We start from the raw sequence: 26,178 nt of genomic DNA, 5'->3' as shown, positions 1-26,178 counted from the left end.
ATATCACTTTCTCTCAAGAGGAAATGCAAATGAGGTAGAAAAAACTGTGACCAGCTCATCATACCTTGTAATGACTAGAGGAAAACACTAAAATGCAGAAATTCTGTCTCTGGTTCCCTCCCCAGTGAATGAGTAACCAGTTCTCGGATGTTAGGAATAATGATGTGAAAGCTTAGACCAGTCTTTGGAAAAGAGGCCGTGTATGTTCAAGTCTAGGAAAAACAAAGCTAATTGCATTGTTTGGAGGAATCACAAACTACTTCTTCCCTCTATTTATTGCCATTCAAAAAAAGAAAAGCTATTAACTTCCTTTGGGCAGCATAATGCAACTGTCACCATAGTAACTAAAAGATCAAATACCCACTGGTGGCTGAGAAAGCTCCAAGAAATGGTTTTCATTAAGAAAGAAACTTTAATCTCAGCATTTTTAAGACGAGAGAAAAGCAGTTATTTGAAGCATGAAAGAGGAAGCTATCAAGCCTGAATTGCCATTGTCACCTTCTGTCAAATATATGTCTGGAGGGGCCCAGATGCCCTAGTGGCTGAGTTCTGAAGATAAATAAGACCATTGGTCTCAGGGCATCTGGTGTCTAAGAAATTACAGAAGGTATCGTCCTACATAGAAACGGTTCATTGGCTCTTTAACGTCCTTCATTGCCTCCATCTGTAAATGATAAAAAATAATAATTGGATATTCTAAAATGTCTCTAAATGTCTGTTTAACATATGTCTTCCTTACTGGAGTATAAGGCCCATGAGGGCAGGAACTGTTACTGTTTCACTCACCATGTTATCTCTAGTGCAACTACAGTTCAATAAATTCATGTTGAGAAATTATCTGCATGCATGCAGGTGAGAATATGTACAACGAACCTTGGAATTATTTTACATGAACTTTCCTAGTGTTGTGGTAAGATCATGTCATCCTGAATATGGAAAGAACAACCTGCTTTTACCACTGACCAAAGCAATGACTAAATGAAGCAATGGGCGCTACAACTAAGTTTTACACTTAGGTATAACTCACAGCCTTGCTCTTTCCATGCCTCCAGAGCATATAAAAAAGGGAAGGAAGAGAAGGAAGGGGAGAGGAGGAGAAAGGAAGTTTAGGAAAATCATATTATTGATTATAAGCGTGAATTTTAGATGCTTTCACATTTGTTATATGATTTAATGCAAAGAAAGTCCCTCATAAGTAGAAAATATATATTTTCTTCATTCAGTCAGTAAACAAATGATTACCTACTGTATACATGCATGGTGTTAAGTACTTGGAATATTATGTGAATAAAATCACTTATTGTCCCCATGCACATGGAATCAAGACTTCAGTGCATGATATATATATCAATGAAATAATGTCCAAAATCAATAAAAATTAACATGTTAATGAATGAATTAATTAATTGCAGTAACTGTTAAATGAGGATATACTAGAAAAGGATAGGAAAGATGGCTGAATTGAAATATAAAGGATGTCTCTCCAAAGGTAGATAAGAATGAGCTGAAAGTTAAGGATTTACCCAATGGGAGTGGTTATTTTGTTTTTATTGAAGTATAGTTGATTTACAACATTATATTAGTTTCAGGTATACAGCATATGATTCAGTATTTTTACAGATTATACTCCATTAAAAGTTATTACAAGATAATGGCTATACTTCCCTGTGCTAAATAATATACCCTTGTTGCTTATCTATTTTGTACAAAGTAGTTTGTATCTCTTAATCCCATACCCCTAACATGCACCTCCCCTATTCCCCCTCCCCATTTGTAAACACTAGTTTGTTTTCTATACCTGTGAGTCTGTTTCTGTTTTTCTATATGCATTCATTTGTATTATTTTTTAGATTTTACATATAAGTGATATCATACAGTATTTTTTTCCTGTCTGACTTACTTCACTTAGCATAATTTTCTCTAGGTCCATCTGCATTGCTGCAAATGGCAGATTCTAATTCTTTTTTATGGCTGAGTAATATTCCATTGTGTATATGTATACCATATCTTCTTTATCCATTTGTCTGTTGATGGAAACTTGGGTTGCTTCCATGTCTTGGCTATTGCAAAAAATGCTTCTATGAACCTTGGGGTGCATGTGTCTTTTTAAATTAGTGTTTCTGTTTTTTTCCAGATATATATACAGGAATTGAATTACTGGATCATATGGTAGTTTTGTTTTTAGTTTTTTGAGGAATCTCCATACTGTTTTCCACAGTGGCTGCACCAGTTTACATACTCACCAACAGTGTACAGGGGTTCCCTTTTCTCCACATCCTCTCCAACATTTGTTATTTGTGTTCTTTTTGATAATAGCCATTCTGACAGGTGTGAGGTGATATCTCATTGTTGTTTTAATTTGCATTTCTCTAATAATTAGCAATGCCGAGAATATTTTCATATGCTTGGTGGTCATCTGTATGACTTCTTCGGAAAAATGTTTTTCAGGCCTTCTGCCCATTTTTTGATTGGGTTGTTTGTTTTTTGAGTTGTATGAATTGTTTATATATTTTTAGTATTAACCCCATGTCAGTCATATCATTTGCAAATATTTTCTCCAATTCTGTATGTTACCTTTTTGTGTTGTTGATGGTTTCCTTTTCTGTACAAAAGCTTTTAAGTTTAATTAGCTCCCATTAGTTTATTTTTGCTTTTATTTCTTTTGCCTTAGGAGACAGATCCAAAAAAATATTTCTACAATTTACGTCAGAGAGCGTTCTGCCTATGTTCTCTTTTAGGAGTTTTATAGTTTCAGGTCTTACATTTAGGTTTTTATTCCTTTTGAGTTTATTTTTGTATATGTGAGGAAATGTTCTAATCTCACCACTTTACATGTAGCTATCCAGTTTTCCCAGCACCACTTATTGAAGAGATTGCCTTTTTCCATTGTATATTCTTGCCTCCTTTGTCATAGATAATGTCTATAGGTGTATGGGTTTGTTGCTGGGCTCTCTCTTCTGTTCCATTGATCTATGTGTCTTTTTGTGCCAGTACTATGCTGTTTTGATTTCCATAACTTTGTAGTATAGTCTGAAGTCTGGGAGGGTGATACCTCCAGCTTTGTTCTTTATTTCTTAAGATTGCTTTGACAACTTAGGGTCTTTTGTGGTCCCATATGAATTTAGGATTATTTGTTCTAGTTCTGTGAAAAATTTCATGGGCATTTTGATGGGGATTGCATTAAATCTATAGATTGCTTTGGGTAGTATGGCCATTTTAACAATATTATTTCTTCCAATCAAGAGCAAGGGATACCTTTCCATTTCTTTGTATCATCTTCAATTTCCTTCACCAATGTTTTATAATTTTTCAGAGTATACAGCTTTCAGCTCCTTGGTTAAGTTTATTCCTAGGTATTTTATTCTTTTTGATGCAGTTTTAAATGGGATTTTTGAACTTTCTTTTTCTGATAGTTCAGTATCAGTTTATAGAAATGTAATAGATTTCTTTGTATTAGTCTTGTATCCTGCAACTTAGCTGAATTCATTTATTAGCTCTACTAGTTTTGTGGTGTATATTTTAGTTCTTGGTTTTCTTGATCTTTTCTATTGTTTTTTGATCTCTATTTTATTTGTTTCATCTCTGATCTTTATTATTTTCTTCCTTCTTCTGACTTTGGGCTTTGTTTATCCTTTTTTTCTAATTCCTTTTGGTGGAGTTTAGGTTGTTTATTTGAGATTTTTCTTGTTTCTTGAGGAAAGCCTGTATCACTATAAAATTCCCTCTCAGAATGCTTTTGCTGCATCCCATAGATTTTGGAGTGTTGTGTTTCCATTTTCATCAGTCTCAAGGTATTTTCTGATTTTGTCTTTGATTTCTTCATTGATTTATTGGGTTTTTTTTTTTTTTAGTAACATGTTGTTTAGTCTCCATGTGTTTGTTTTTTCCCATTCTTCTCTCTGGAATTGATTTCTAGTTTCATACTATGGTGGTCAGAAAAAAATGCTTGTTATAATTTTTGTCCTTTTTAATTTATTGAGACTTGTGTTGTGGCCTAGCATGTGATCTATTCTAGAGAATGTTCCACGTGCACTTGAAAAAAATGTGTATTCTGCTGTTTTTGGATGTGATGTCCTGTAGATATTTATTAAGTCCACCTGATCTAATGTATCATTTAAGACCACTGTCACCTTATTGATTTTCTGTTTGGATGACATGTCCATTGATGTAAGTGGAGTGTTAAAGTCCCCTACTCTTACTGTATTATTGTCAATTTCTCTTTCTATATCTGCTGATTGCAGTAATTATAAAACGAGGGTATATTAGAAAAGTTTAGTACAGATGATTGAGTTGAATCTAAAGGTTGTCAACACAAAGGTAGGAAAGCGTGATTGAGCTCAGAGTTAAGGATTAATCATATAGGAGTGGTTAGACCTTCCAGGAAAAGTGAACAGTATTTGTAAAGACCTTGCTAAAAGCAAGGAGGAAATTAGTAGCTCCTTTTCTATTCTCCAGAAGATTTTGTGTAAGATTGGTGTTACTTTTTCCTTAAATATTTGTATGAATTCATGGGTGAAACCTACAGGCCTGGAGTATCTCTGTGGGAGAAAATTTATTTATAAATTAAATATTAATAGATTTGGGAGTATTCACACTTTTATTTTGTCTTGTATCATTTTTGGTAAATTGTGCACTAAGAAATTTATAAATTTTTAAAAATTTTTCAAATTTATTGGCATGAAGTAGTTCATTATATTATGATCTTTTTAATAACTCTAGGATATATTGATATACCCTTTTATATACTTGCAATCAATAACTTTTGCCTTCTCTATTTTTAAATCCATTTTGATAAGAGTTTGTCAATTTTATTAGCCTTTTAAAAACTTTAGTTTTGATGATATTTTCTATAATATGTTTGTTTTTATTTTATTAACATCTGTCTTGTTTATTATCTATTTCTGTCATTTATTGTTTCTTTTTGAGCATATTTTTCTGTCTCTTTTTGTTCTATTTATTTTTGATTAGTGATGTGTATGAAAATTTGTAGAAATAAATTTAGAACTAGAGTGACATTATCTTCTTATGCAGAGAGCTTATGTTTGTCTCTTACTGGTAGCCAAGTTCACTAGCTGACCCAGATCACAGTGAACTAATTTTAAGAGTTGAATTGGTATTAGCCAGGTCTATTTCTAGTTCACCTTTCCTCCTGTATTGCAGCCTTTCAAAGTCCCAAACTAAAATATGATTAACCAGGACTCTCCCTCATTGTTCCCCTGACCCTGAAACAATGTCATAAATGTCCTTCAGATTTTGCCTCTCATCTGCCTCTTGCAGAATTCATGGATTGCCATAAGGGCAGCAGCCTTAATTGTTGGGCCTGTTTCTCTGGTCTTCTTTTTTTGCCCAAATCTTAGACCCTTAATTTTTCTCTGCCTTTTTTATGTCTCTGATCTCTTGAAGAATTTTTTTATAATTTTGTCCATTTTTTAGATGTCACAGTTGGAAAGTTACCTTACTTTCCTCATCTATCATGAGGAAGTGAAAATTCTAAGATTTATTTCTATTTTCTCAATTTTTTTAAATGATCATTTTTGGGTTATTTTTTCTAGTATTATATTATATGATTTTCTTGCACCAATTATTATCACAATATTTCTATTTTACAGATAATTTCAGACTCACTGGAATTAAAATTTCTTTCTTTAAGTCTTTATCAAGTCATGAATAGAATATAAGTTCCTTGAGGGTATGGAATCTTGTTCAATGATGTTTAACCAGCACCCTGAAGTGTGTCTAGCCCTTAGTAGGCTCTCAATGCTTTTGCAGTTAAATGAATGGAAGGAATGGAGTCACATCTTTGGTATTAAGTGGAGGATCATGAATTATTTGTTCTTGTGCTACAGGATGATTATCACTTTTCAAATATACAATTGGATATAGCTTGATGACAATATGTAAGGACATTTTATATACAGCAAGCTTTACTTATCCATTTTGTTTGGACTTCTGGATTTTCTTTTCAGTGTATCATTCTAGTAGCTTATTTTTATTTTATCTTGAGAATTTATATAGGCAATAAATCCCTGAAAGATGAACTCACACTGTAGAGGGACAATGTCCATTTTACAAACATTTAGTTCAAATGTAAATGTATATGTCTAATTATAATGTGACTCTGATGTTTATTATCAATCCTTTCTCAGTAGGATATTGATGACGTTCTTATCTAGGAGTGCCTTAAAAGTCTCAAGCCAGTATCTTCTCTCATTGCTTTGATCTGTGCCTTTGACTCATACATGGGCCTCAGAATCTCATCTTGGCCAATTCCAGAAGTCAGGTACATTGTTGACAATCCTAAAATATAAAATTTTTTCTTTGTCTAAAATTGCTTCAAAGTTATAAGCCTTGCCAATATATAGCTCAATGTTTATATTTTAAGCTCCACTGCTATTCTTATGTGCAAAACAAGGTCTGCTGAAAATTCACACAGTTTTCCTGAATGAATCCCTCCAGATACAAGGGCTCAGCTCAATTGAGAAAGTTTGAAGGTCCTTCATAGGACCTTCAGAATTTAGGCAGAATGCCTAAATTTTTGAAGACACAGTCATAGCATTATTCATTTTTATTAAGTGTTTTAGAAAATAACATATTTACTAATCAAAAGCCCTTTCTTTCATAGCTGTATCTTATATCCCAGTACAATGTACTCTCTCCAGTTACATTCTCCTGGGTCTAGGATTGGGTTAGCTAGTTAACTGAGGAATTTTTCTAGTCATTATTTCATTCCTATCTTGAGTTATACAGGCACAAGTAATTTAAGATGACACTTGGACTCACTGTGTATAATTCTACATTTTTTAACCCAACTTGGACCCTAACCACATAATTGCAATTGTTATGCTGCAGCTATGGCATTGGTAACCTGAGCCCTAGAGGTCAGTGATTCTACCTGCTATGGGTAAATTGATAATGAGTTATTTTCATTATTGTGAAGAGTGCCAAACTGTGTACTAAATATATAAAACCTGGTAATATCAGTTGTCTCAAGGCCAGGATTAATGTCAATGTAGAAAAACTGCTAGGAAAGGGTATGGCATCAACTTGGTATTCCCAAGAGTAACACTTATGTTCAAAGTGGTTTCATATTTGCTCCCCTTGGTCAAAGACTGGGACTTTGATGTATCATATAATCTGGATGCCTCATCTCTTGATTTTCGCTTCTCTTGCTTTTTGAGCAGAGAATGAGTGTCTCTATCCATGGTGATGTCAGTATTGCCTGATCTTTGGCCAGGGCCTCCAGCACACATGTTATAGCAGGAGCAGTGTAAGATAATGGTCTAACATCTATGCACTGAAAAAAAATACCAGGTTCAAATCCTACCTCACCTTATTCAAGTTTTGGACAGAAGTTACCTAACCTCCCCAAGCTCCAGTGTTCTCACTGGTAAAATGGAGATAACAATAATGCCTTACTCTTGGAGTTGTTGAGAGAATCAAATGAAATAATCTATATTAAGCACTTAGCACAGTGACTACTGAGCTCTCAATATATATTAATATTATTTTTGTAGAAAATCCTTTCTAAAATTGTAGATTTATTTTAAAGGACTTAAACTCAATGTTGTTGTATTAACCAAGAACCTGCTTAATTTGGAACTAAGGTTTTTTAAGACGAAAATCTTTTCTGTGGTCAAAGAGCGTGTTATAGTGCTACTTTTTGTTCACCCATGAAAGCAATTTCTGTGTTCTGCTGTAATAGACTGACCGTATTGTCTGCCTACTCTGACTGCCTTGGATATGCCAACTATGCCAAGCCTCCCTTACCTATGAATACTTCCTCACACTGCTCCCTTGCATTTCTCTCCCACAACATATTTGAGGCAGTTATCACAATACTCATGGACATTTTTCCTCTCTTTATTCTCTTTCAATAAGAATTCTTAATTGTGCAGACTCAGGATTGAGAGTGAACAAGATGCCTAAATACACACACACACACACACATTCATTCATTAATGCTCATATAATTTAATTTGGTATAGAACTCAACTGATAGACTCTTTTCCAAAGCATTAAGGACCTAAACACTTCTTAAAAATGTAAGAGCAACCAAAATATTTTTGAAGGTTCAAATAGTACTGTCATTGATTTTTATAAACATTTTTGGAAACTGAAGGAGACATTATGTGAGGTTCTCTTTTGTCCCAGTGGATGATTGAAGAGCCATTCATTGCCCAGTCCTGACACTGCTTTTCCCCATTGGGTCTCTGTGAGAGTCACATGCTGTGGACATCTTTGAAAAGAATCTTCTGAGACTTCAGCATCTCATTTGAGTCTCCTGAATCTCACCTACCACTGTGTTGAATTCTCATCCATCACAATGAGCAACAAATTCTTAGGCACCTGGAAACTTGTCTCCAGTGAGAACTTTGATGATTACATGAAAGCTCTGGGTAAGAAATGTTCTCTGTTGTTCTAATTGAGAGGATCCTTTTTGAGAAAGAAGCATGACTATTTCCTTCTAACTCCTTTTCCAGGAGTCTGGGAGTTTGCACAGGTTGAAGTACGATCCTCTTCTGGGATTAATCTTCTGTTGTGTCAATCAGATAATTTATTTGCATTTTATTTGTGGCAATTTTAATAGATTTTAACTCAGATAAGAGCTGCTTAAATGCACTAGAGTGCCCACTGATTTCAAAGGAAGTTTCATATCAATAAGGTTTTCGTTCCAAACCTGGAGGAAAGAAATCTTAGAAGCTTAGTCAACCTATTTTCTGGCTTTCCTGAAAGTTAGATCTACAACAACTAAAGTGCTCATGAAATAAAGAGTTGAATATACTAAAGTTAATGGAAAACCTCAATTTAAAATTTTGATGCTTAGCTATACCAGAAGTTTTCTGTCTCTACCTCTAGGTTGTCTGTTATTACATAACTATGTGGATAAAGATTTTGTAAAAAGTGAATGCTTCATAAAGCAGGATATTCACAGTCTAGGAAAGTTACTGAGAGAAAAAGAAGTGTGTTGTGGCAGTGAACTCAAGCTTATTTACACTAACATCAGGCTTTCCTGGAGATGGAACAGTGGATGGAGATGGAAAGTCTAGTCATTAGTATAGCAACTTTATTTGCTACTATTTCTAGGGAATTTTCAATAGATATGAGCACAAAAGTGTGAGGAGTCTTTGGAAATGTCCAGAGCTATATAAATAAGTAGAGAGTGAAGCCAATGACCTCAGATTGCTATGCTCATCAAAGTACTTGTAATTTTACCTGTTCAGAAAGCATATAAGGTGTTCTATTTTTAGATAAAATGAGCAAAATCATGTTGTGTTGCCTGGAAAACTGTGGGAACTTATGGGAATAGATCCATACCATAAGGTTGGTTAAATTTATGGACTTCACTTTATAGCCAAGGAAGAAGCAAAATACAATATAAGAAAGTCTCAATGAAAAACTCCCTAATTGTGTCATTTTCAAATTTTAGAGTGCATAAGGACACCTGGGGGTGTTGTAGATTCTTAGTCTCTATTGTAGAGGTTTAGTTTGAAAAGCATTGTCCTAAATCATATCAAATAAAAAATGATTAATCAGAATTAGAAGAAAGAGTATCATTCACAATCCTTTATTGGCTCTAACTCTTCATACTTCTTTATGTATATATAAATGCAAATATATGTATATTTATATATAACTAGTTTTTTCTTCATGTATCTCTCTCATTTGACATTTCTATTTTTCCATGTATTTCTGTAATCTTGGGTAATATAGTAATAATACTTAAGAGTCTAATTTGTTTTGTTTTCAAATGCAGAAAATTTTTTAAAAATTATTTTATTTATCTAATGATCATTTGTAATGGTACAGATCATTTTAGGGGCTACAACAAAATTTCCGAAATGAGCTTCTATCAAGGATATGGGAGGAATTCTTTTCTATATCCATAATATACTACTGAGGGAAAAAATCATAGAATAGCATGCATAAGTCATAGTTTTATTTAAAAAATATATCTACAATATTTATGCATACAAACTAAAATGTCTGAAATGATCCTTACAAAACTATAAATAGTAGTTTTTAATGGAGCATGGGTTTGGATGTGGTAAAAATAGATGACTTGCATATTTAAGCTAAACACTTTTAGCTTTAAAATCTGCAGGCATTACTTTTGTAGTAACAAAACTTAAAATATTCAAGTCCGTGGACATGTGTTTCCATTAGGTGATGAAACATGGGAGAAGGTCCTTAGCAGTAAGTGCTATTACCTGCCATCTACACAGCTGAGGCACAGCTGAGCATAAAATATGGCCACCCATAGTCCCTTTAGGTAGAGGTTCTCTTGGTCAACAAAATTCTAACAGTATCTTGATTTTCAGGTGTGGGATTAGCCACCAGAAAACTGGGAGATTTGGCCAAACCAAGAGTGATCATCAGCAAAAAAGGGGATATTATAACTATAAGAACTGAAAGTACCTTTAAAGATACAGAGATCTCCTTCAAACTAGGCCAGGAATTTGAAGAAACCACAGCTGACAATAGAAAGACAAAGGTAAACTTAATTGTTTCTCTTCAAATTTGGTCCAATCTACTACTTGAGAGAGAAGATTACTCCTGCTAGTATTCAAAAGGGTAGACCACTCCCTTCTGTTGAAAAATGAACGTGCCTCATAAAACATCTGTTATGAAAATGATTCAATACTGAATGAACTGCTTCTTTACTCAACCAAAGTCCAAGCAAGTCAATTATGTAAACCTATCTTTGCAGAGCGTTGTAACTTTGGCAAGAGGCTCGTTGAATCAAGTACAGAAATGGAATGGCAAAGAGACAACAATAAAGAGAAAGTTGGTGGATGGAAAAATGGTAGTGGTAAGAGTAATTTTACTCTAAATACATAAATATAGCCATTTAAATAGAGAAAATGGTTATATTATTTTCAAAATATTCTCTTTTCTTTGCAATACAAATGGATAAGAATGGCTAAGAATAAAATCAGAGTTAATGTTTGGGTGATCTTTGAACTATAAAGACTCATCTACAGGTACTTCAGGTTCAGATTCAAGAATTTAGAAATGATACAACTCATTTGTTATTTTAGAAATAACAACACCTAAAAATGATAAAAAAAAAAAAAGTATGGGTAAACCTCATTAATTTAGACACACAAGGAGAAAAGCAAATCTAAGTTTTAAAAGCAAAGCACATACCCAGTCAATTGTAGAATATTTGTAGATAGCTAAGCATTTTGTTTTCAAGAATCCATAGTAACTTGGACTAAAACATGTCAACAACTCAAGCTGAGGCCATTGGAGACCTTTTGTAGTTGGCAGGTAAAAATGATGACAAAGGTTATATGAGATGACCTCTAACAATTTTTTTAAGTCTCTGATTCTGTTCTTACTAATCAACACACACATTGACCATAGATAGATTTATGTAGTTCTTTGAACATTCTTTTCTTTAGTACAGAGGAGCGTTATCCTTAACTCCACAGCAGATTTACATGGGGAGTAAATACCAGTATGGGGGCCCCAATACAGATCAACTGCCTGCACATCTCTTGGGGGAGGAGGAGCCATCAGTATTTTAAATGTTCCCCAGATAATGCAGATGTGCAGATAGTTTTGAAAACCACTGTTTTAGTAGATTTAAATCTGTGCCAATTATGCATGAAAACTTGCCACTTAAAAAATATACCCCTGGGGCTTCCCTGGTGGCGCAGTGGTTGAGAGTCTGCCTGCCGATGCAGGGAACACGGGTTCGTGCCCCGGTCCGGGAAGATCCCACATGCCGCAGAGCGGCTGGGCCCGTGAGCCATGGCCGCTGAGCCTGCGCATCCGGAGCCTGTGCTCCGCAACGGCAGAGGCCGCGACAGTGAGAGGCCCGTGTACTACAAAAAAAAAAATATATATATATATATGCCTCTGATGTAACTTAGATCAGATTTAAAACTTTTTCCCCTGTTTCAATGGTCATGATTCCAAATTCCTGGAGACTGACATACTGATATTTTATTTCTTTCTGAGTTTAATCTTATGAGATTGCTTATAATGTCTGCTATTATTACAAATTTGCTGTCACCTAGTTTGAGTTTTAGATATTCAATTAATCTCTCTTTTTTTTTAAGGAATGTAAGATGAAGGACGTGGTCTGCACCAGAATTTATGAGAAGGTCTGACAAAGTTGTTTCCTCATTGAAGTGATATTTGATCATTTGATGTTGGAAATCAGCTGTTTCCATTGGCGAGGCCTGACTACACTGCACTTTGTTTGTTTCCGCTTTTGTCTTAATAGATCAGATAAGCAAAGGCCTAAATGGAGGATTAATCTAAATTTCAGTGTTATTTAAACATTTTCAATTTGTATGCACGTCATTACTGTATTAAAGATTAAAGTGTGTATATTGGTCAGACCTAAAGAATGGATAATGTCATTTGATTATCTGTGAAGTTCTAACTTATGCTGTATTTTAAATATTTGAAATGATAGTAAAAGGAAGTAATAGCATAGTAAAAAGAAGTAAATATATTGATTGGGGTAGCAAACTCAAATGCCTTCAGGGACCAGGAGAGTAATGGGTTTAGAGGATCAGAAGTGAAACAAACTAGAAGAAGGAGCTGTTTTACACTGAGGAGTTCTAGCTTCAGCTAAAAAGGGCAGCTGCTACTCCAGCCAATTTAAAAACTGAGGCTTAATTTACAGACAGTGAAATTAACAGATATTAAAGATAGAGTTGTGACAAATGCATGCACCCATATAATTCGCATCCTGATCAAGATATAGTACATTTCCCTAATCCCAGAATGTTTTCTCACACTCCTTCCCAGTCAATGTCCTGCCATGTCCCAGCTCCAACAAAAGCAAGTAGTGATTTAGTTTCTATCACCGTAGACTAGTTTTGCCTGTTCTCAAACTTCATATAAATTGGATCATACATTATGTGTTCTTTTCTGTTTGCCTTTTTAAAGTCAGCATAATGTTTTTGAAATTCATCCATATTGTTGCATGCAACATTAATTTGTTCCTTTTTATTGCTGAGTAGTATTCCATTGCATGAATATATCACAGTTTACTTATCCCTTCTTCTCTTAAGATAATTGAGTTATTTCCAGTTTTCGGCTTCTATAAATAAAGCTGCTATAAACATTCTTGTATAAGGCTGTTTGTGGAAACATGAGTTCCTTTTCTTTTGAATATTAACTAGGCATGGAATTACTGGGTCCAGCAGATTTTTGACAGGCAGGAATAGGGGACCACTCTCCCCAGGTAACAAAACTATTTCAGATATATTACAGATTGAGCAAATGAGAATATATTTTGATGTTGTTAAGAGCTAGAATTTTCCTTCTGGAAGAAGGCACAGACAAGTATGACAGAGGGAAGGCAAGAAAGAACTGTGTGCAAATGGATTGGAATAGATGTAAATTCATATGTATGGATATGTGTATACACATGCATATATTTCTTAGCTCTATCTACCTTAAGAGCTTACAAGCAAAGACATCTCAGTAGGAATGAGTACACCCAGCACTCAGATCTTGGTGTCTAATATATTCTCCACTAAAAAGAATGATGGTTCCTTGGAGAAATGGCTGATTCTGATGTGAGAGCAGGGTAGGTACAACGTAAGCCTGAAATATCTTTTTATGCCAGAAATTAAGGACGCTTTCCCCCAAAATAATAGAGATATGTCACCAAAATATCAGAGTCAGCTTGAGGGTGCTCTCAATTGGACAAAACTGGGACAATTTGAGAAGTAAATAATAGAGAAAAATTGTAAATTATAGAACACGGGGAGACAAAGAAGAAACCATGAATACGTACTGGAAGAGGGAGAGAGAGAGAGAAGAAAGTATCTTCCTTACAGTAGACTGTCATAGCCTGACTGGTAAATGTGGAAAAGGTGCTGGGATTGGAAAAATTGTCATTTTTTCAACCATCACGGTCAATATTGGCTCAGGCAAGAATTGTCAATGGAGGTAGAAGCTAGAGCAAAATTTTGATTAGGAGCAGGGTATTAAGTTGGTCTTAAAATACCTCCACACAGATTGCTTATTAGTTACAAGGGAACAAATAGTAACCATGCAGTGGAAAAACTGTGCCACCTCTTTCCTGAGTAATCAAAATTAACCTGATCAATGAGGGTAGATGAAAACCATGTGCCTTCAAATGTGATACACTGAGAAGGAAGCAACATGGCTTATGCAGTACTCTGGCCTGGAATCCTTATCTAGATCTAATCATGAGGAAACAGCAGACAAATTCCAAATGAGGAATGTTCTATTAAAAAGGGGAGGAGGTGTTAAATGAATTCTTGAAAAATGTCAGTGTCATAGAAGACAAAGAAAGGCTCTATGAAAATGTTCCAGATTAAATTATACTAAAAATACATGACAACTAAATGCAATAAGTTATCCCAGACTGGATCCTGCACTAGAGATAAAATAAATACTCCAAAGGACAATATTAGGTTAATTGGCAAATTGGAATATAAGTCGTAAATTAGAAGTTTACTGTGATTATGTAAGAGAATCCCCCTACTCTTGGGAAATATACACTGAACTATTTTGGAGTAATGAGCCATAAAGTATACAATTTACTCTCAAAAAATTTAGAAAAAACTGTTGGGTGTGTGACACACAATATGTACATGCATACAAAAAGAGAGCAATTGATAAAGCAAACAGGGTAAAATTTAACAACAGATAAATCAGAGTAAAAGTTGTATTTGTTCTCTTTGAATTAGTCTGATTCTTGAAATTTTATGCCAGTTTGAAGTTATTTCCAAACAATTTTGTTTAGGCTACACTTGGTCCTTCTCTGCCTCTGGGCATTCAGCCAATACGTCTGAGAGGCATCATAACCAGGGTGGGGTTTTATTTCTTTGGCTCCAGTTAGATTAACCCACAAAAAAGGAGAATTTAAAAACTATGGTGTGATTTTTAGAGGTTTGTGGTAATATGACTCACCATAAAAAAGTATTCCTCAATAAATATAATTGCACTATTATATAAAAATCATGAGTACTTTTGCTTTCATAACAGGAAAAGTGGAATTACACTGATAATGAGGAAAACAAAATAATTATTTCAGCAGGTGATACATATTATTAGATTTGAAAAAGATCTTCAAACAACCAGAAGAGAGGAGAGGGGAAAAAAAACCACTAGAGTTCTGTAGTATTCAAAAATAGTCTCAGAAAATAATTGTGACTCTCTAGTTGTTTTTGATATAAACTGGTTAAGAGCGGTCAGACTGCCTAGGTCAAATTCCAATTTGCTACTTACTAGCTGTGTGTCATTGGGCAAGTTACTTCACCTCTCAGATCCTCAGTATTTTTACCTGTAAAAATAGGGTCAATAATAGAGCATACCTCAAGGAGTGTGAATAATAAATAAGTTAATATATGTAAAGTGCTTTGAACAGTGCATGGCACAGGAAAAGCATTATAGAGGTATTTTTTGTTATTATTATTTATCTAGTAATGCACATGATGTTCAAATACATGAGGGCTTCACGGGATCCCAAAATGAAGAGAAATTTACAGGATCTCAGAGCTGTTGATATTGCTTTGCCCACCAAGTGATTAACTTTATTAAGAATATTATTTAGGGCTTCTCTGGTGGCGCAGTGGTTGAGAGTCCGTCTGCTGATGCAGGGGACACGGGTTGGTGCCCCGGTCCGGGAAGATCCCACATGCCGCTGAGCGGCTGGGCCCGTGAGCCATGGACGCTGAGCCTGCGCGTCCAGAACCTGTGCTCCGCAACGGGAGAGGCCACAGCGGTGAGAGGCCCACGTACCGCAAAAAAAATTAAAATAAAATAAAAAAAGAATATTATTTACACAAAAGTAAAAACAATCAAAAAGCTGCAATGTCTTTTTAAGAAGTCATCAGGTAAATCTTTAGTCAAGAACTAGAAATACTATGGTCAACATGAAACCAAGACTCTCACTAGTAAAATCCAAGTGCTATGCTACTTCTAGGCATAGAAGTATATAGAGAGTTATATAACAACCATTGTTATACAACTCTGCTAATCTAAGCAACTTTTTAAGATGGCAATTGATGATTATCTACTCTAACCTAAACAAGGCCTAAGTAAATACATTTAATCCCAAAAGGGTAAATAACTTCTCTGATGTCATTCTCTTGGAAGTCGTTCTCTTAACAGCAGTGGTGTGCTGGAGCTAGCTCAAATTGTTTCATAAGAGCTGATAGATTTTCAGGAATTTGGCAAGCCAGTTCTTAAAACATTGGTAGGTTGAAATCACCCATGATGCTGGGAATTCCCTGGCGGTACAACGCTTAGGACTCTGCAATTTCACAGCCAAGGGCCCCAGGTTCACCCCTGGTCCATGAAGTAACTAAGATTCCACAGGCTGCGTGGCCAAAAAACAAAAAGAAAGAAAGGAATCAGCCATGATGGGAATATTTACACCAGGGTAAGAGGCAAAACACAACCAATTAGAGCTTTGTTTCTTGAGGAGATGGTTTTAAACACTTACTAACACCCCACTGCCTAGAAGTAGCATAGTACTTGGATTTTACTAGTGAGAGTCTTGGTTTCATGTTGACCATAGTATTTCTAGTTCTTGACTAAAGATTTACCTGATGACTTCTTAAAAAGACATTGCTGCTTAGCTTTTAGGATGATTTCTTCTAAACCAAGTGGTAGCTCTCTAAATATGGCTGCACATTAGAATCATCTGGAAGTTTTTAAACATCCCAGTATGAAGATTGCACCACAGGTCTGTTGAGTCATAATGTATGGGTGATTGATAAGTGAGACCCAAGCAACAGTATTTTTCTTAAAACACCCAGGAGATTCCAGTGTGTGGCCAGCTTGAGAACCACTGTGCCAAAGTCTCCCGAAGTTAGACATTTAAGGTAGTTCCTCACATGGTTATCAATTAAAATGGAGTAAAACGTCATCAAAGTCAGGAGTACCAAATGTCCCCCATGTGACCCTAAATAACAAAAGGTAGTGAAAATACTACCATAAAAATCAACTCAGATGTAATCAAGTCCTTCGTAAGGGAAGCCAGTGTTTACCCCTTATCTTTGTTATTTCCACAGGAGGCAACATAATTGGCCATTATCCATGACATATGGAAAAATGAAGGTTTAAAAATAGCAAAACAAACAGGGAAAACAAACTGTAAAATAATGCTAAACCTTCGCAAAATATAAATCGTCTTTCAGCAGAATTTAGAAAGTAAGTTCAAATTACTCAGAAAATGTAATACAGGACTAAATTTTGAAATAGCATTTCTCACCTTTTACTGTCTCTTAAAAAAAAAGATAACTGATGGAATACAGAGTTCTCAGGTCCCAGTTTTCAGGGCTGGAATTTTGGCACTATTTATTGAAGCATAAAATCCTGCCCTTGGTAACTGACTTGTGCAACAGTTTTAACTGGTCTAGTAGTGCAAGGTGAATATCCCAGCACCACCAAAGAATGGTTGCTTCTGCAGTTAAAGGGTTTTGATTGAAAACTGGATCTGTGACAAGTCTAAAGTTTCACATCCCTGAAGAAGACCAAATAATATCACTCCCTTGCTGAAACTCAAGACAGACATGAATTTTTTCACAATCTGTCATTTGGCATTAGTATTATTCTTGGTCTTCTATAATTGCATTTTTTCAGATTATTAATGCATCATTAATGCATATAAATTGCATTAAATAAGTTATTAATGTAGAGTAAGTTGATGATAGAGTTCAATTTTAGGATTTACAAAATAAATCATCAGAGGGCTTGTATTTCCCTGATGTAATTTGGCAACTAAAGAATACCTACTGTACTTAAATCTGGTACAAATTTCAATTTTTTATTAAAACCTATCTCATATTATGCCACATCTTATTCAAGTCCCATCTTCCTCAGCCAGATGGTACACTGTTGAAAGTAAGGTACATCCTAAGCTACTTTGTATCTGTGAAAGCTTCCAGAAAATTGCTAGGTCACAGAGACTATTACTAAATACCTGACTGATCTGGGAAGGTGCAGGTATTTATTGGATATTTCATGTGTTAGAGAAACAATGGGAGTGTAATAGCAAGAATTCTGCAACTGTAGTAGAAAAACATGGATTTGAACCATGACTTTGCTACTTAGAACCTGTGTGGCATTCTGTCACAAAGTCTAACTTGCAATTTCCTAATGTGTACAATGGGGGCAATAATGGCTACCCCACACATTTGATGTGGGAGGACAAAATATGATGCATGTGAAAGTGCTTTGTACCTAAAATATTATCATGTCTATTCTTACGTAACACATAAATATGAATCCTTATATTCAGCACATAGGTTTTTTGGAGTTTTTTGTTTTTGTGTAAGAGTGCTCCAAATAATGACTGTATATAAAACCTTTTCTATTTATCAGGTTCCTAAATGATTAGTTGTTAAAAAATAGTGAATAAAGTCAAATATATTATGTTACACTCTTGATACATTCCACTAATAAAAGGAAACAGAATAGATAATACGCTTCATCTGAAGTCATGGGCTTGGATCCTTGTTCCATTTCCCCACAGCTGGGTGACCTTGTGTAACTCATTTACCATTGCATAGCCCCAGTTTCTCCATCTTTAAAAGGGGGTCTGATCTGGCTGCTCTCTAAGATCGTAATTATTTCTAAATTTTATATCATTTTATCTAATATATTGATAATTGGCTATTAATAGTCAAATAACCTTATTATGTTTGCAGTTATTTTAATATTATAGCTACCCACTTCCCAAACTTCTAAAAGTTCCATGTGGACAGAGATAAGCATTTTATATTTTTTCCCTTTCCCATCCCACCTTATTTCCCATCCAATAGATTCTTTATCATCTTTCAAGTGATATCAATCCCATGCTATTTTCTCTGAACTGTCTCAAAGGAGAATTCAATAACCCCCTCCAATGTGTTACACTGCAATATAGCAATGTATTGACATCTACAGTTCTAGACTGAGAGCTCAATTGAAGAAATTTTTAATTTAAAATATTTTGATTCTAAAAATTTCCAGGCCACAGTGTTTGACTCCTAGAAGAGGCTTTGTAAATGTTTGCTGAATAAAATAAATGAATGATTGAGTACAACTTAGCCAATTCTGACCACAGTCTTCTGCACACAGAGGCTCCATCCATGCTGAGTTTGAAAATAAACAGATGGTTAGATGTTTACGTAGATTAGTCAAGGTAAATCCTTTTCCTAGGAATTTTACAGACAATGAAAAACAACGAGATGCCACTATAATGTGCTGTCACATCTAACTTTCCCTCCTTTCCTCTTGAAATGGCTAGGTCTGGAGTGTTAAACTATAAACAGGAAATCTGTCTGCTTCTCTGTTTCTCTGGTAAGTCACATGCATAACCCAGAGATAGTTAAATACCTGACTTAACAGATTTCCTGTTAAATTCCTGATTCCACAGGAAAGCCGATGGATTTTCTCGTTCAGAAGTCACAAAAGACAGGGGAGTCCATGAAATAGTCATATGATTAAGATTTATTTCCACTTGTAACATGGAGCAGTGATTAGAACTAACATTTTCAATTGCACCCTCAGTACTTATCATGTAGGGAATTCATGTTGATTTTAGATTTTGGAATTGTTGATGTGAGTACAAAAACATTTGAGTGGAAAGCACACAGGAAATAGTCAGAAAAGCCCAGAAGAAAAAACTTCTTTCAGCTTTCTGTGTATTTGGAAACTGTGCTTATAGCTCATTGAATCTACAGTTCCTTCAGGATTCATCAGAGACCCACTCAGTCTTCCTGCTGATTTATATCTGTTTTGCTGAGTCGGCTGGGAGGTGTGTGAGATCACTTTTAGTCAGACCATTCTACTGCCAGCAAATGTCTAAACTGAAGCATCTTTGCCTCCTTTGGGTACAAACTCTCTGTTCATCCATAGGTAGTGTGTGGGAATTGGAAAGAGGGTATTTGAAATAACCTCCAGGTGAACAGAAAGGACCATAAATCTATTTTTGGAGAGTAGAAAGTAGTAGAGAAAAGGCAATATCATCAAATATTCAATTGCGTCTATCACTATTTGCAGTATTTACTCGGAAAGTAAAAGTATGATTCATAAACCACAAAAATACTAAATTATTTCCCCCACTCAGCTTTATTGATCCCAATGAATATAGTGAAAAAATTATAGAAAAACTCTCTCTTCACAGTAATCACTAACAACAACATGTTAGACACCACCTTACACAAGCGAATCACAATCTAAATTCAAGAGGTGGAGTCGTTTATTCAACAAACATTACTACTGAAGAAAGATGAATGAGCAAAGGTCCTGCCTACAAGTAACAATTCAGTGAGCGGGGAGCCAGGTGAGAAGGGGAGAACAGACACCTGTTAAGGGAAGTCAATTGAGACCAAAAAATAAAATTTTCATGAGTTTTATGTTGTTCTTTGAGGATAGGTCTAAAGAAGGTAGTTGATATTATTTTCTTATGCATGAGTGTTGAGTGGTCCTCTGCTCTATCATCCATTCTCCTTCATTAAGAATTATACCTGAAGGGCAATGAAGACTCCTTAGAGGTTGTATCATTCCATTTCTTTAGCCTGGGCATTCACAACACAATTTAAATCAACATTTCCCTTACGACTGCTAGGTGATGACTGCTGGGCCCAATATGCTGAGTGAGTTAGCTGCCTGCCTAGTGATCAAAGACCGGGATGCCACAGGGTCTTTAACCTGCTTTGCTGGCAGTCTCATTGACAATCACGACCAAGCAGATCTGGCAAGAGCAGGGCTAAGGGAAATCTTCCTGTGTTAAAAGAAGACATCAAGTAGTTCCCGTTTTTTGGTAAAGTAGAAACCCTTATGACACTCAGTGTGAGTCTTTTCTGTTTTTACCAACTTATGTTGGTCTGGGAAGCCACTTAAATGCAAAAGTCTAATTCTACTTTTTCTTTTTAAATAGTCTACATCATTAGTAAAAGACAGTAATTGAAAGAGTCTGAAGAAGACTGAACCAATATATCAAGATATATTTTAACTTTTTAAAAAAGAATTTAATTAAAACTTACACCTGCAGCCTTACCCTAAGTACATTAATAGGATAGGTTCTAGAAATGAAAACAAATCCTATTTAAAGAACAATGCAGAGTAAGTTTGTTTAGCTGGTATTTTTCAGTGTTCAAAAAAAATAATTTTCTTTTATGTCTATTGCCAAGCATCGCCAGAAGTAAAGGTAAGATTTCTTTCGTGCCTTAGAGTTAAAAGCAGAGCGCAAATAACTTGACAGGACCCACAACACTGTGAAGAGCAGGTCCTGAGCACTCAGATGATTTGGTTCCTTATTACCAAACAAATCAAAGCACTTCCTCCAGTGATGTTATATCAATGTTGTTAAAAGATGAACTGAAGCATACTAAAATTTTTAAGAGTTTATTTGAGCAAAAGTAGATTCCAACTGGGTAGCACCAAACAGTAAGTGGCTAGGAGCCTTCCACCAATAGGAGCTTAGAGAGAAGACCTGGAAGCAAAACAAGGGAAGTACTTGATTGGCTATAGCTTAAGCAGTTGCCTTCTTGGGAAAAGCCCAGTTGGCTGTTTGTGATGGGTTGTCCTTAGGTTCCCTTAGGTTCAAATTTCTTAACCTTGAGGTGTTTACAGACTTAGCATTTGGTTTGCTTACATGGGCTGCCAAGGCATCAGAACCACATCAATCAGTTAAGTTAACAATCTATATGGAATGAAGGGGAGAGAAAAAAAATAATTTAAAATGAATTAAGGTGTTTTTAATAGTTCTTTTGGGGAAAGTTGTGAAAATTTCTCTCACTTCTCCTAAGTTACATAAAGAGCAATTTCAGTAGATAATTACTCCCTTTTCTACTTTATGTAAAAAAAGTTCAGTAATATTTGTTGAGCTTCTAGTATGAACTAGGCACTATTCTTAGTGCATTGTATACAGAGTCCCATTTTATTCTCACAATAACCTAAAAAGTAGGTCCTTTTAAAGAATTCCTGCTTTACAATAGAGCCACTGAGGCACAGAGTGGTTGAGATGTTGTTCAAGGTCGTGCAGCTAGTAAGTAGTGGGTCAGGTCTGCTTCGTTAAAGTTAGTGCTTACAACTACCAAGCATACAGCCACGTACCAGGTTTCTCTCATTTGCCTATCAAATATGATTATTAAAATTACATTTTTTTAGTTAATTTAAGCTAAGCTGAGCTATAAAAGAGTTTAAAATAACTTAAGCTGAGCTATTAAAAACACTTACTTTAAAAAATGTGTATTATTTGACACTTTCCACTTCTAGGAACTTAGTGTAAGAAAATTTGCAAAGATGTACCAGTGAGGAAGATAAAAGAAAAACCAGATTTTTAAAACACTTGAGTGAGTTAGTATAATAGAATATTACATAGCAATTTAAAATAATAGACATAGGTCTACAATTACCGACATGGAAAGTTGACCTCAACATATTACTGAGTGAAGAAAGGTTACAACATAGCATGTGTAGTTTTATCCCATTTTTGGAAATAATATATATACTAGCTGTAAATATGTGTATATAGTGATTATATTAGCAAATGTTTATTAACTGTTTATTGTCATACACTAAGCTATATGTTTTATAGGTAATAATTTGTGTAAATCTTCAAAACAACCTTAGGGGATAGGTACTATTTTTGTTCCCATTTTATAGATGAGGGAAAAGTGAAAGATTGAATAACTTGCCCAAGAATATGAAGAAAGTATGAGTGCTCACAGAAAGTGTTAACTCTGTTTATTTCTGGATGATAGAATTGGGGGAGGTGGGACTCGAGCATAATTTTCTGTATTTTAATTTTCCCCAAATGAATATTAATTTTTGATATTTCAGAAAAATATTTTTATTTTGAGAAAAAGATTTTGTTGGCTAATTTGATTAGTCTTCTAATTTGATTACTCTTACAGACATCACAGGAAACTTTTACTAACACCGGATGACCTCTGGTAAACAGAGCTAGCCACAATAACCCATTTCCTCTACTGGGTACCAAACTATAGCCTCCCTGATCATGGCTGTGACATGAAAACAGCACTTCATAGATAGGTCAAGGGAAACGTTTAATGACTTTGTATATTACAGCAGTTTTTCAACTTGTGGTCAGTTTGGAAGTTGCTCTTTCCACCCCATTCAGAGCGGTAGCAAAGTCACTGGCCCCTAGAGTCAGATGAAGTGTTGAAAGGTAGAGGCCATCTCAGCAAGGAACCAACTGTTGGCCTGCATCCCACAATGTGTTTTGGAGGCTTAGGGAACCTCTTTCAGTTCTGTGCAGTTAGGAACAGAGATAGCAAAAGCTATGGAATATACTTGGTGAAGACTCTGTACTAGACCTTTGAGCAATTAACGATTGAGAATTTGCCACGTGTTAAAAATCCCCATACACGGAAGTAATCATTCTAGGGCAATAAAGCCTAACGTTAAGCTTGAAATGGATTTGGGTGCCAGCAACAGCTACCAGTTTGGATACAAATTGCCCCATCACACAGACCTCACACTCAGCTAAGAGCCTCAAGGAGTCTTTGTAAAGGAAATAGAAAACGAATGATAGAACCAAACGATTCAGTATTTTTGTTTTCCTGTATCTTCCTTATTAATGATTTTTAAAACTTTACAATAAACAAAAGGCTAGGGTTGAGTTCTCACTCTACAGCTGAGATTCACTCACAAAGCAAGTTTGTTTCTGATTTTCTTTTTTAAATATAAAACAGCAAACTAAAGGATCCCATCAGTTATTGGTGTAAGTAGATATTTAACTATATGTTCCCCTATAGGTAATTTTGACCAAAATCCTGGTTATACAAGTGGAGTGACTAGGTAAGCAGCAAATCTTAGAGAATTTACCTGAACAATGTTTATGCCTGTTTAGCTTTATTACAAATTACAACAGCACGTTTTCAGGAGTGATTATTTTGGAAGTCAACGAAGAGCCTAGACAGCACTTTGTCTCAAAAAAAAAAAAAAATGTGCAACAGTTGCGCATTTGAATTGGCTCAGCAACAGCTACATAGCATAGGCCTATACCTTTATAGAATTATGACAGTATTTCAAGAATTTCACTATCTGCTCTTTGTTTGGAGTTATTTATTATAAAGTTATTTTCTTCTTGACTTCTCTACCCCTTTTGAGAGCCAACTTTTACAAATAGCTATAAATCAAGAGAATTGACCTTAGTAACATGGAAAATTATTCTGAACAATGCATAATATCATGGCAGGCTACCAAATCACTGTGGAAATGCCAGAAGGAAGTCATTTCGTTCTAAATGTGAACGACAAGGATGTTAGTTCACAATGTCCAATCAAGACATGTTATACTAGTGTCCCAAGAGAATACTCCTTAAATATGGCTAAAGTCACAGGAGCTAATGATCTTATCACCACTGGATCAGTTCCCAGTTGGCAAAATATGGACTGGTTCTTTTACAAACTGAATTTTCTGAGTTTGTTACGGTGTAGGTAGAAGATCATGAATGGGGCTGGCATGTTCTTAGTTAGACCACAATTTCTTCTATGTACCTCTTGCGCCAGATTTACTGCCTAGGAAATAGGCTCAGTTAAGAACAACAAGCCATGATCAGATACTTAACAGTATTAGTAGAAAGCTTTCTTACGTTACTATTACATTAAGTCATTTCACCAATATGGTACCAAGATACAAGGATGACAGACAGAAAGGCTCTGTCTTCATCACTTCCCTCACCTGTGTTACCTCCTCCCATTTCTTCATTCTCCTTGATCCATTGCTACTCAACGTGCAGTCTAGGGACCAGCAGTATGAGCATCCCCTGGGAGGTTTTAGAAATGCAGGATCTCAGATCCCATCCAGATCTACTGAATCAAAATCTGCATTTAACAAGATCTTCCAGGTGATTCCTGTGCACAGGAAAGTATACAGGACGTCCTTCTAAAGATATATTTTGTGCTGCTGACAGTTAAGGAAACTCAGGATGTTAATCTCTTTTGATACTTTCATTTCTACAGCTCCACTATCATCCAAGAAATTAACAATCTAAAACCAATCCTCTTCCCTCAAGCTAAAATAAGACAACTAAATAACAACCAACATTTGTTTAAGCCTTTACAATCTACAAAATACTTTCATAATAATATCCACTTGATGCTTGCAGCATCCTTGAGAGACAGGCAAGTGTTACAATTCTCATTTTATAAATTTTAGGAAATTATAATGGTTTGATGTTAAGCGACATGCTCCAAGTCACACACAACTGGTTTTCTGACTTCAAGTTTAGTGCTCCTTTTGCTAGTGCACCATGATGATTGAGCAAAAGAACTAAAAACAAAGGGCAGGGGAGGAGACTAAGTCTAGAACATAAAGTAGATGTGGAAGTCACTGGAAAAAAAGTTGTTGGAAAATTGATTATGTAATTTATAGCCACCTTGTCTAAGATTTCATCCTCCTATGACGGGGACTTATAAACAAATCTATTAGACTTTCTTAAAGATATTCAGTCTCTTCCTGATTAGAAGCTAAACATAATCACGAACAAGGGGAAACAGGAAAACAAGCTATGTTCACGTAAGTGCTTTCCCTGCTAGCAATTCTCACCAAGCGCATCAGCAGGAACAAGCTGGAAGGTAGGCAGGTCAAATTGTAGCTTCACCATAAATCCTCTAGGAAATTTTCGGCACCCTTTTCCACCCAGTCCACATCAGTTTCACATCAGTCAGTCAGATATGATATGACCACCATGTTTTCTGAAGAGATTTCTTTTTCGGCTAAAGTCACCTTTGATTTATATATATTTTTGCCTTTGTCCAAATTTTTCCAAACATATATTACCCTTCCAAAACAGGAAACTTGCAGCTTCACTTTTTGGAATTTCTTCATTAGGAAAAGACAAGCCAGTTTTTCCAGGAAGAGTTTCTCTGTCAAAGCCATTGCCATGCCTGGTCACTGGCCTTCACATGCTGACAGCACATTTCCCTCCATGTAAGAACTGCACACAGCTCACAGGGAAAGGTGAAATGCTTCCCTGGAAGTGATAACCTCTTTGCCCAAGGGTTCGGTTTCAAATTGTATGTACATCTTGGGCAGATGATCCATGAAAAGAAAAAGAATTAGAGCATCTTTGAAAAAAAATTTCATCACCAAATCTCGTTAGGTTTTTCTCCCGAGAGTTTCAGGGTGAAAGGTGACTTGACAATTTAGGGAGTTCCCTAATAAGTTTGGGAATCAAGCAAACCGTTTTGATACAATTTTCAAAATGTTTTC

At 35.4% G+C, this 26,178-nt stretch overlaps 1 protein-coding gene across 1 annotated transcript; it reads left to right on the top strand.

Annotated features, from left to right (window-relative positions):
• Positions 1-8,272: 8,272 nt before the first annotated feature.
• On the top strand, positions 8,273-13,053 carry LOC101272525 (myelin P2 protein). Its single transcript, XM_004276171.3, has 4 exons — positions 8,273-8,396; positions 10,320-10,492; positions 10,709-10,810; positions 12,069-13,053. Exons 1-4 carry the CDS (start codon positions 8,324-8,326, stop codon positions 12,117-12,119), a joined length of 399 nt encoding a protein of 132 aa, XP_004276219.1. The 5' UTR covers positions 8,273-8,323; the 3' UTR covers positions 12,120-13,053.
• The last annotated feature ends 13,125 nt before the right edge of the window (positions 13,054-26,178 follow it).

The sequence above is a fragment of the Orcinus orca genome, chromosome 17 (assembly GCF_937001465.1).
Source record: "Orcinus orca chromosome 17, mOrcOrc1.1, whole genome shotgun sequence".
NCBI lineage: Eukaryota > Metazoa > Chordata > Mammalia > Artiodactyla > Delphinidae > Orcinus > Orcinus orca.
Note: the sequence above shows the minus strand (reverse complement) of the source record. Positions and strands in the feature narration are given on the sequence as shown.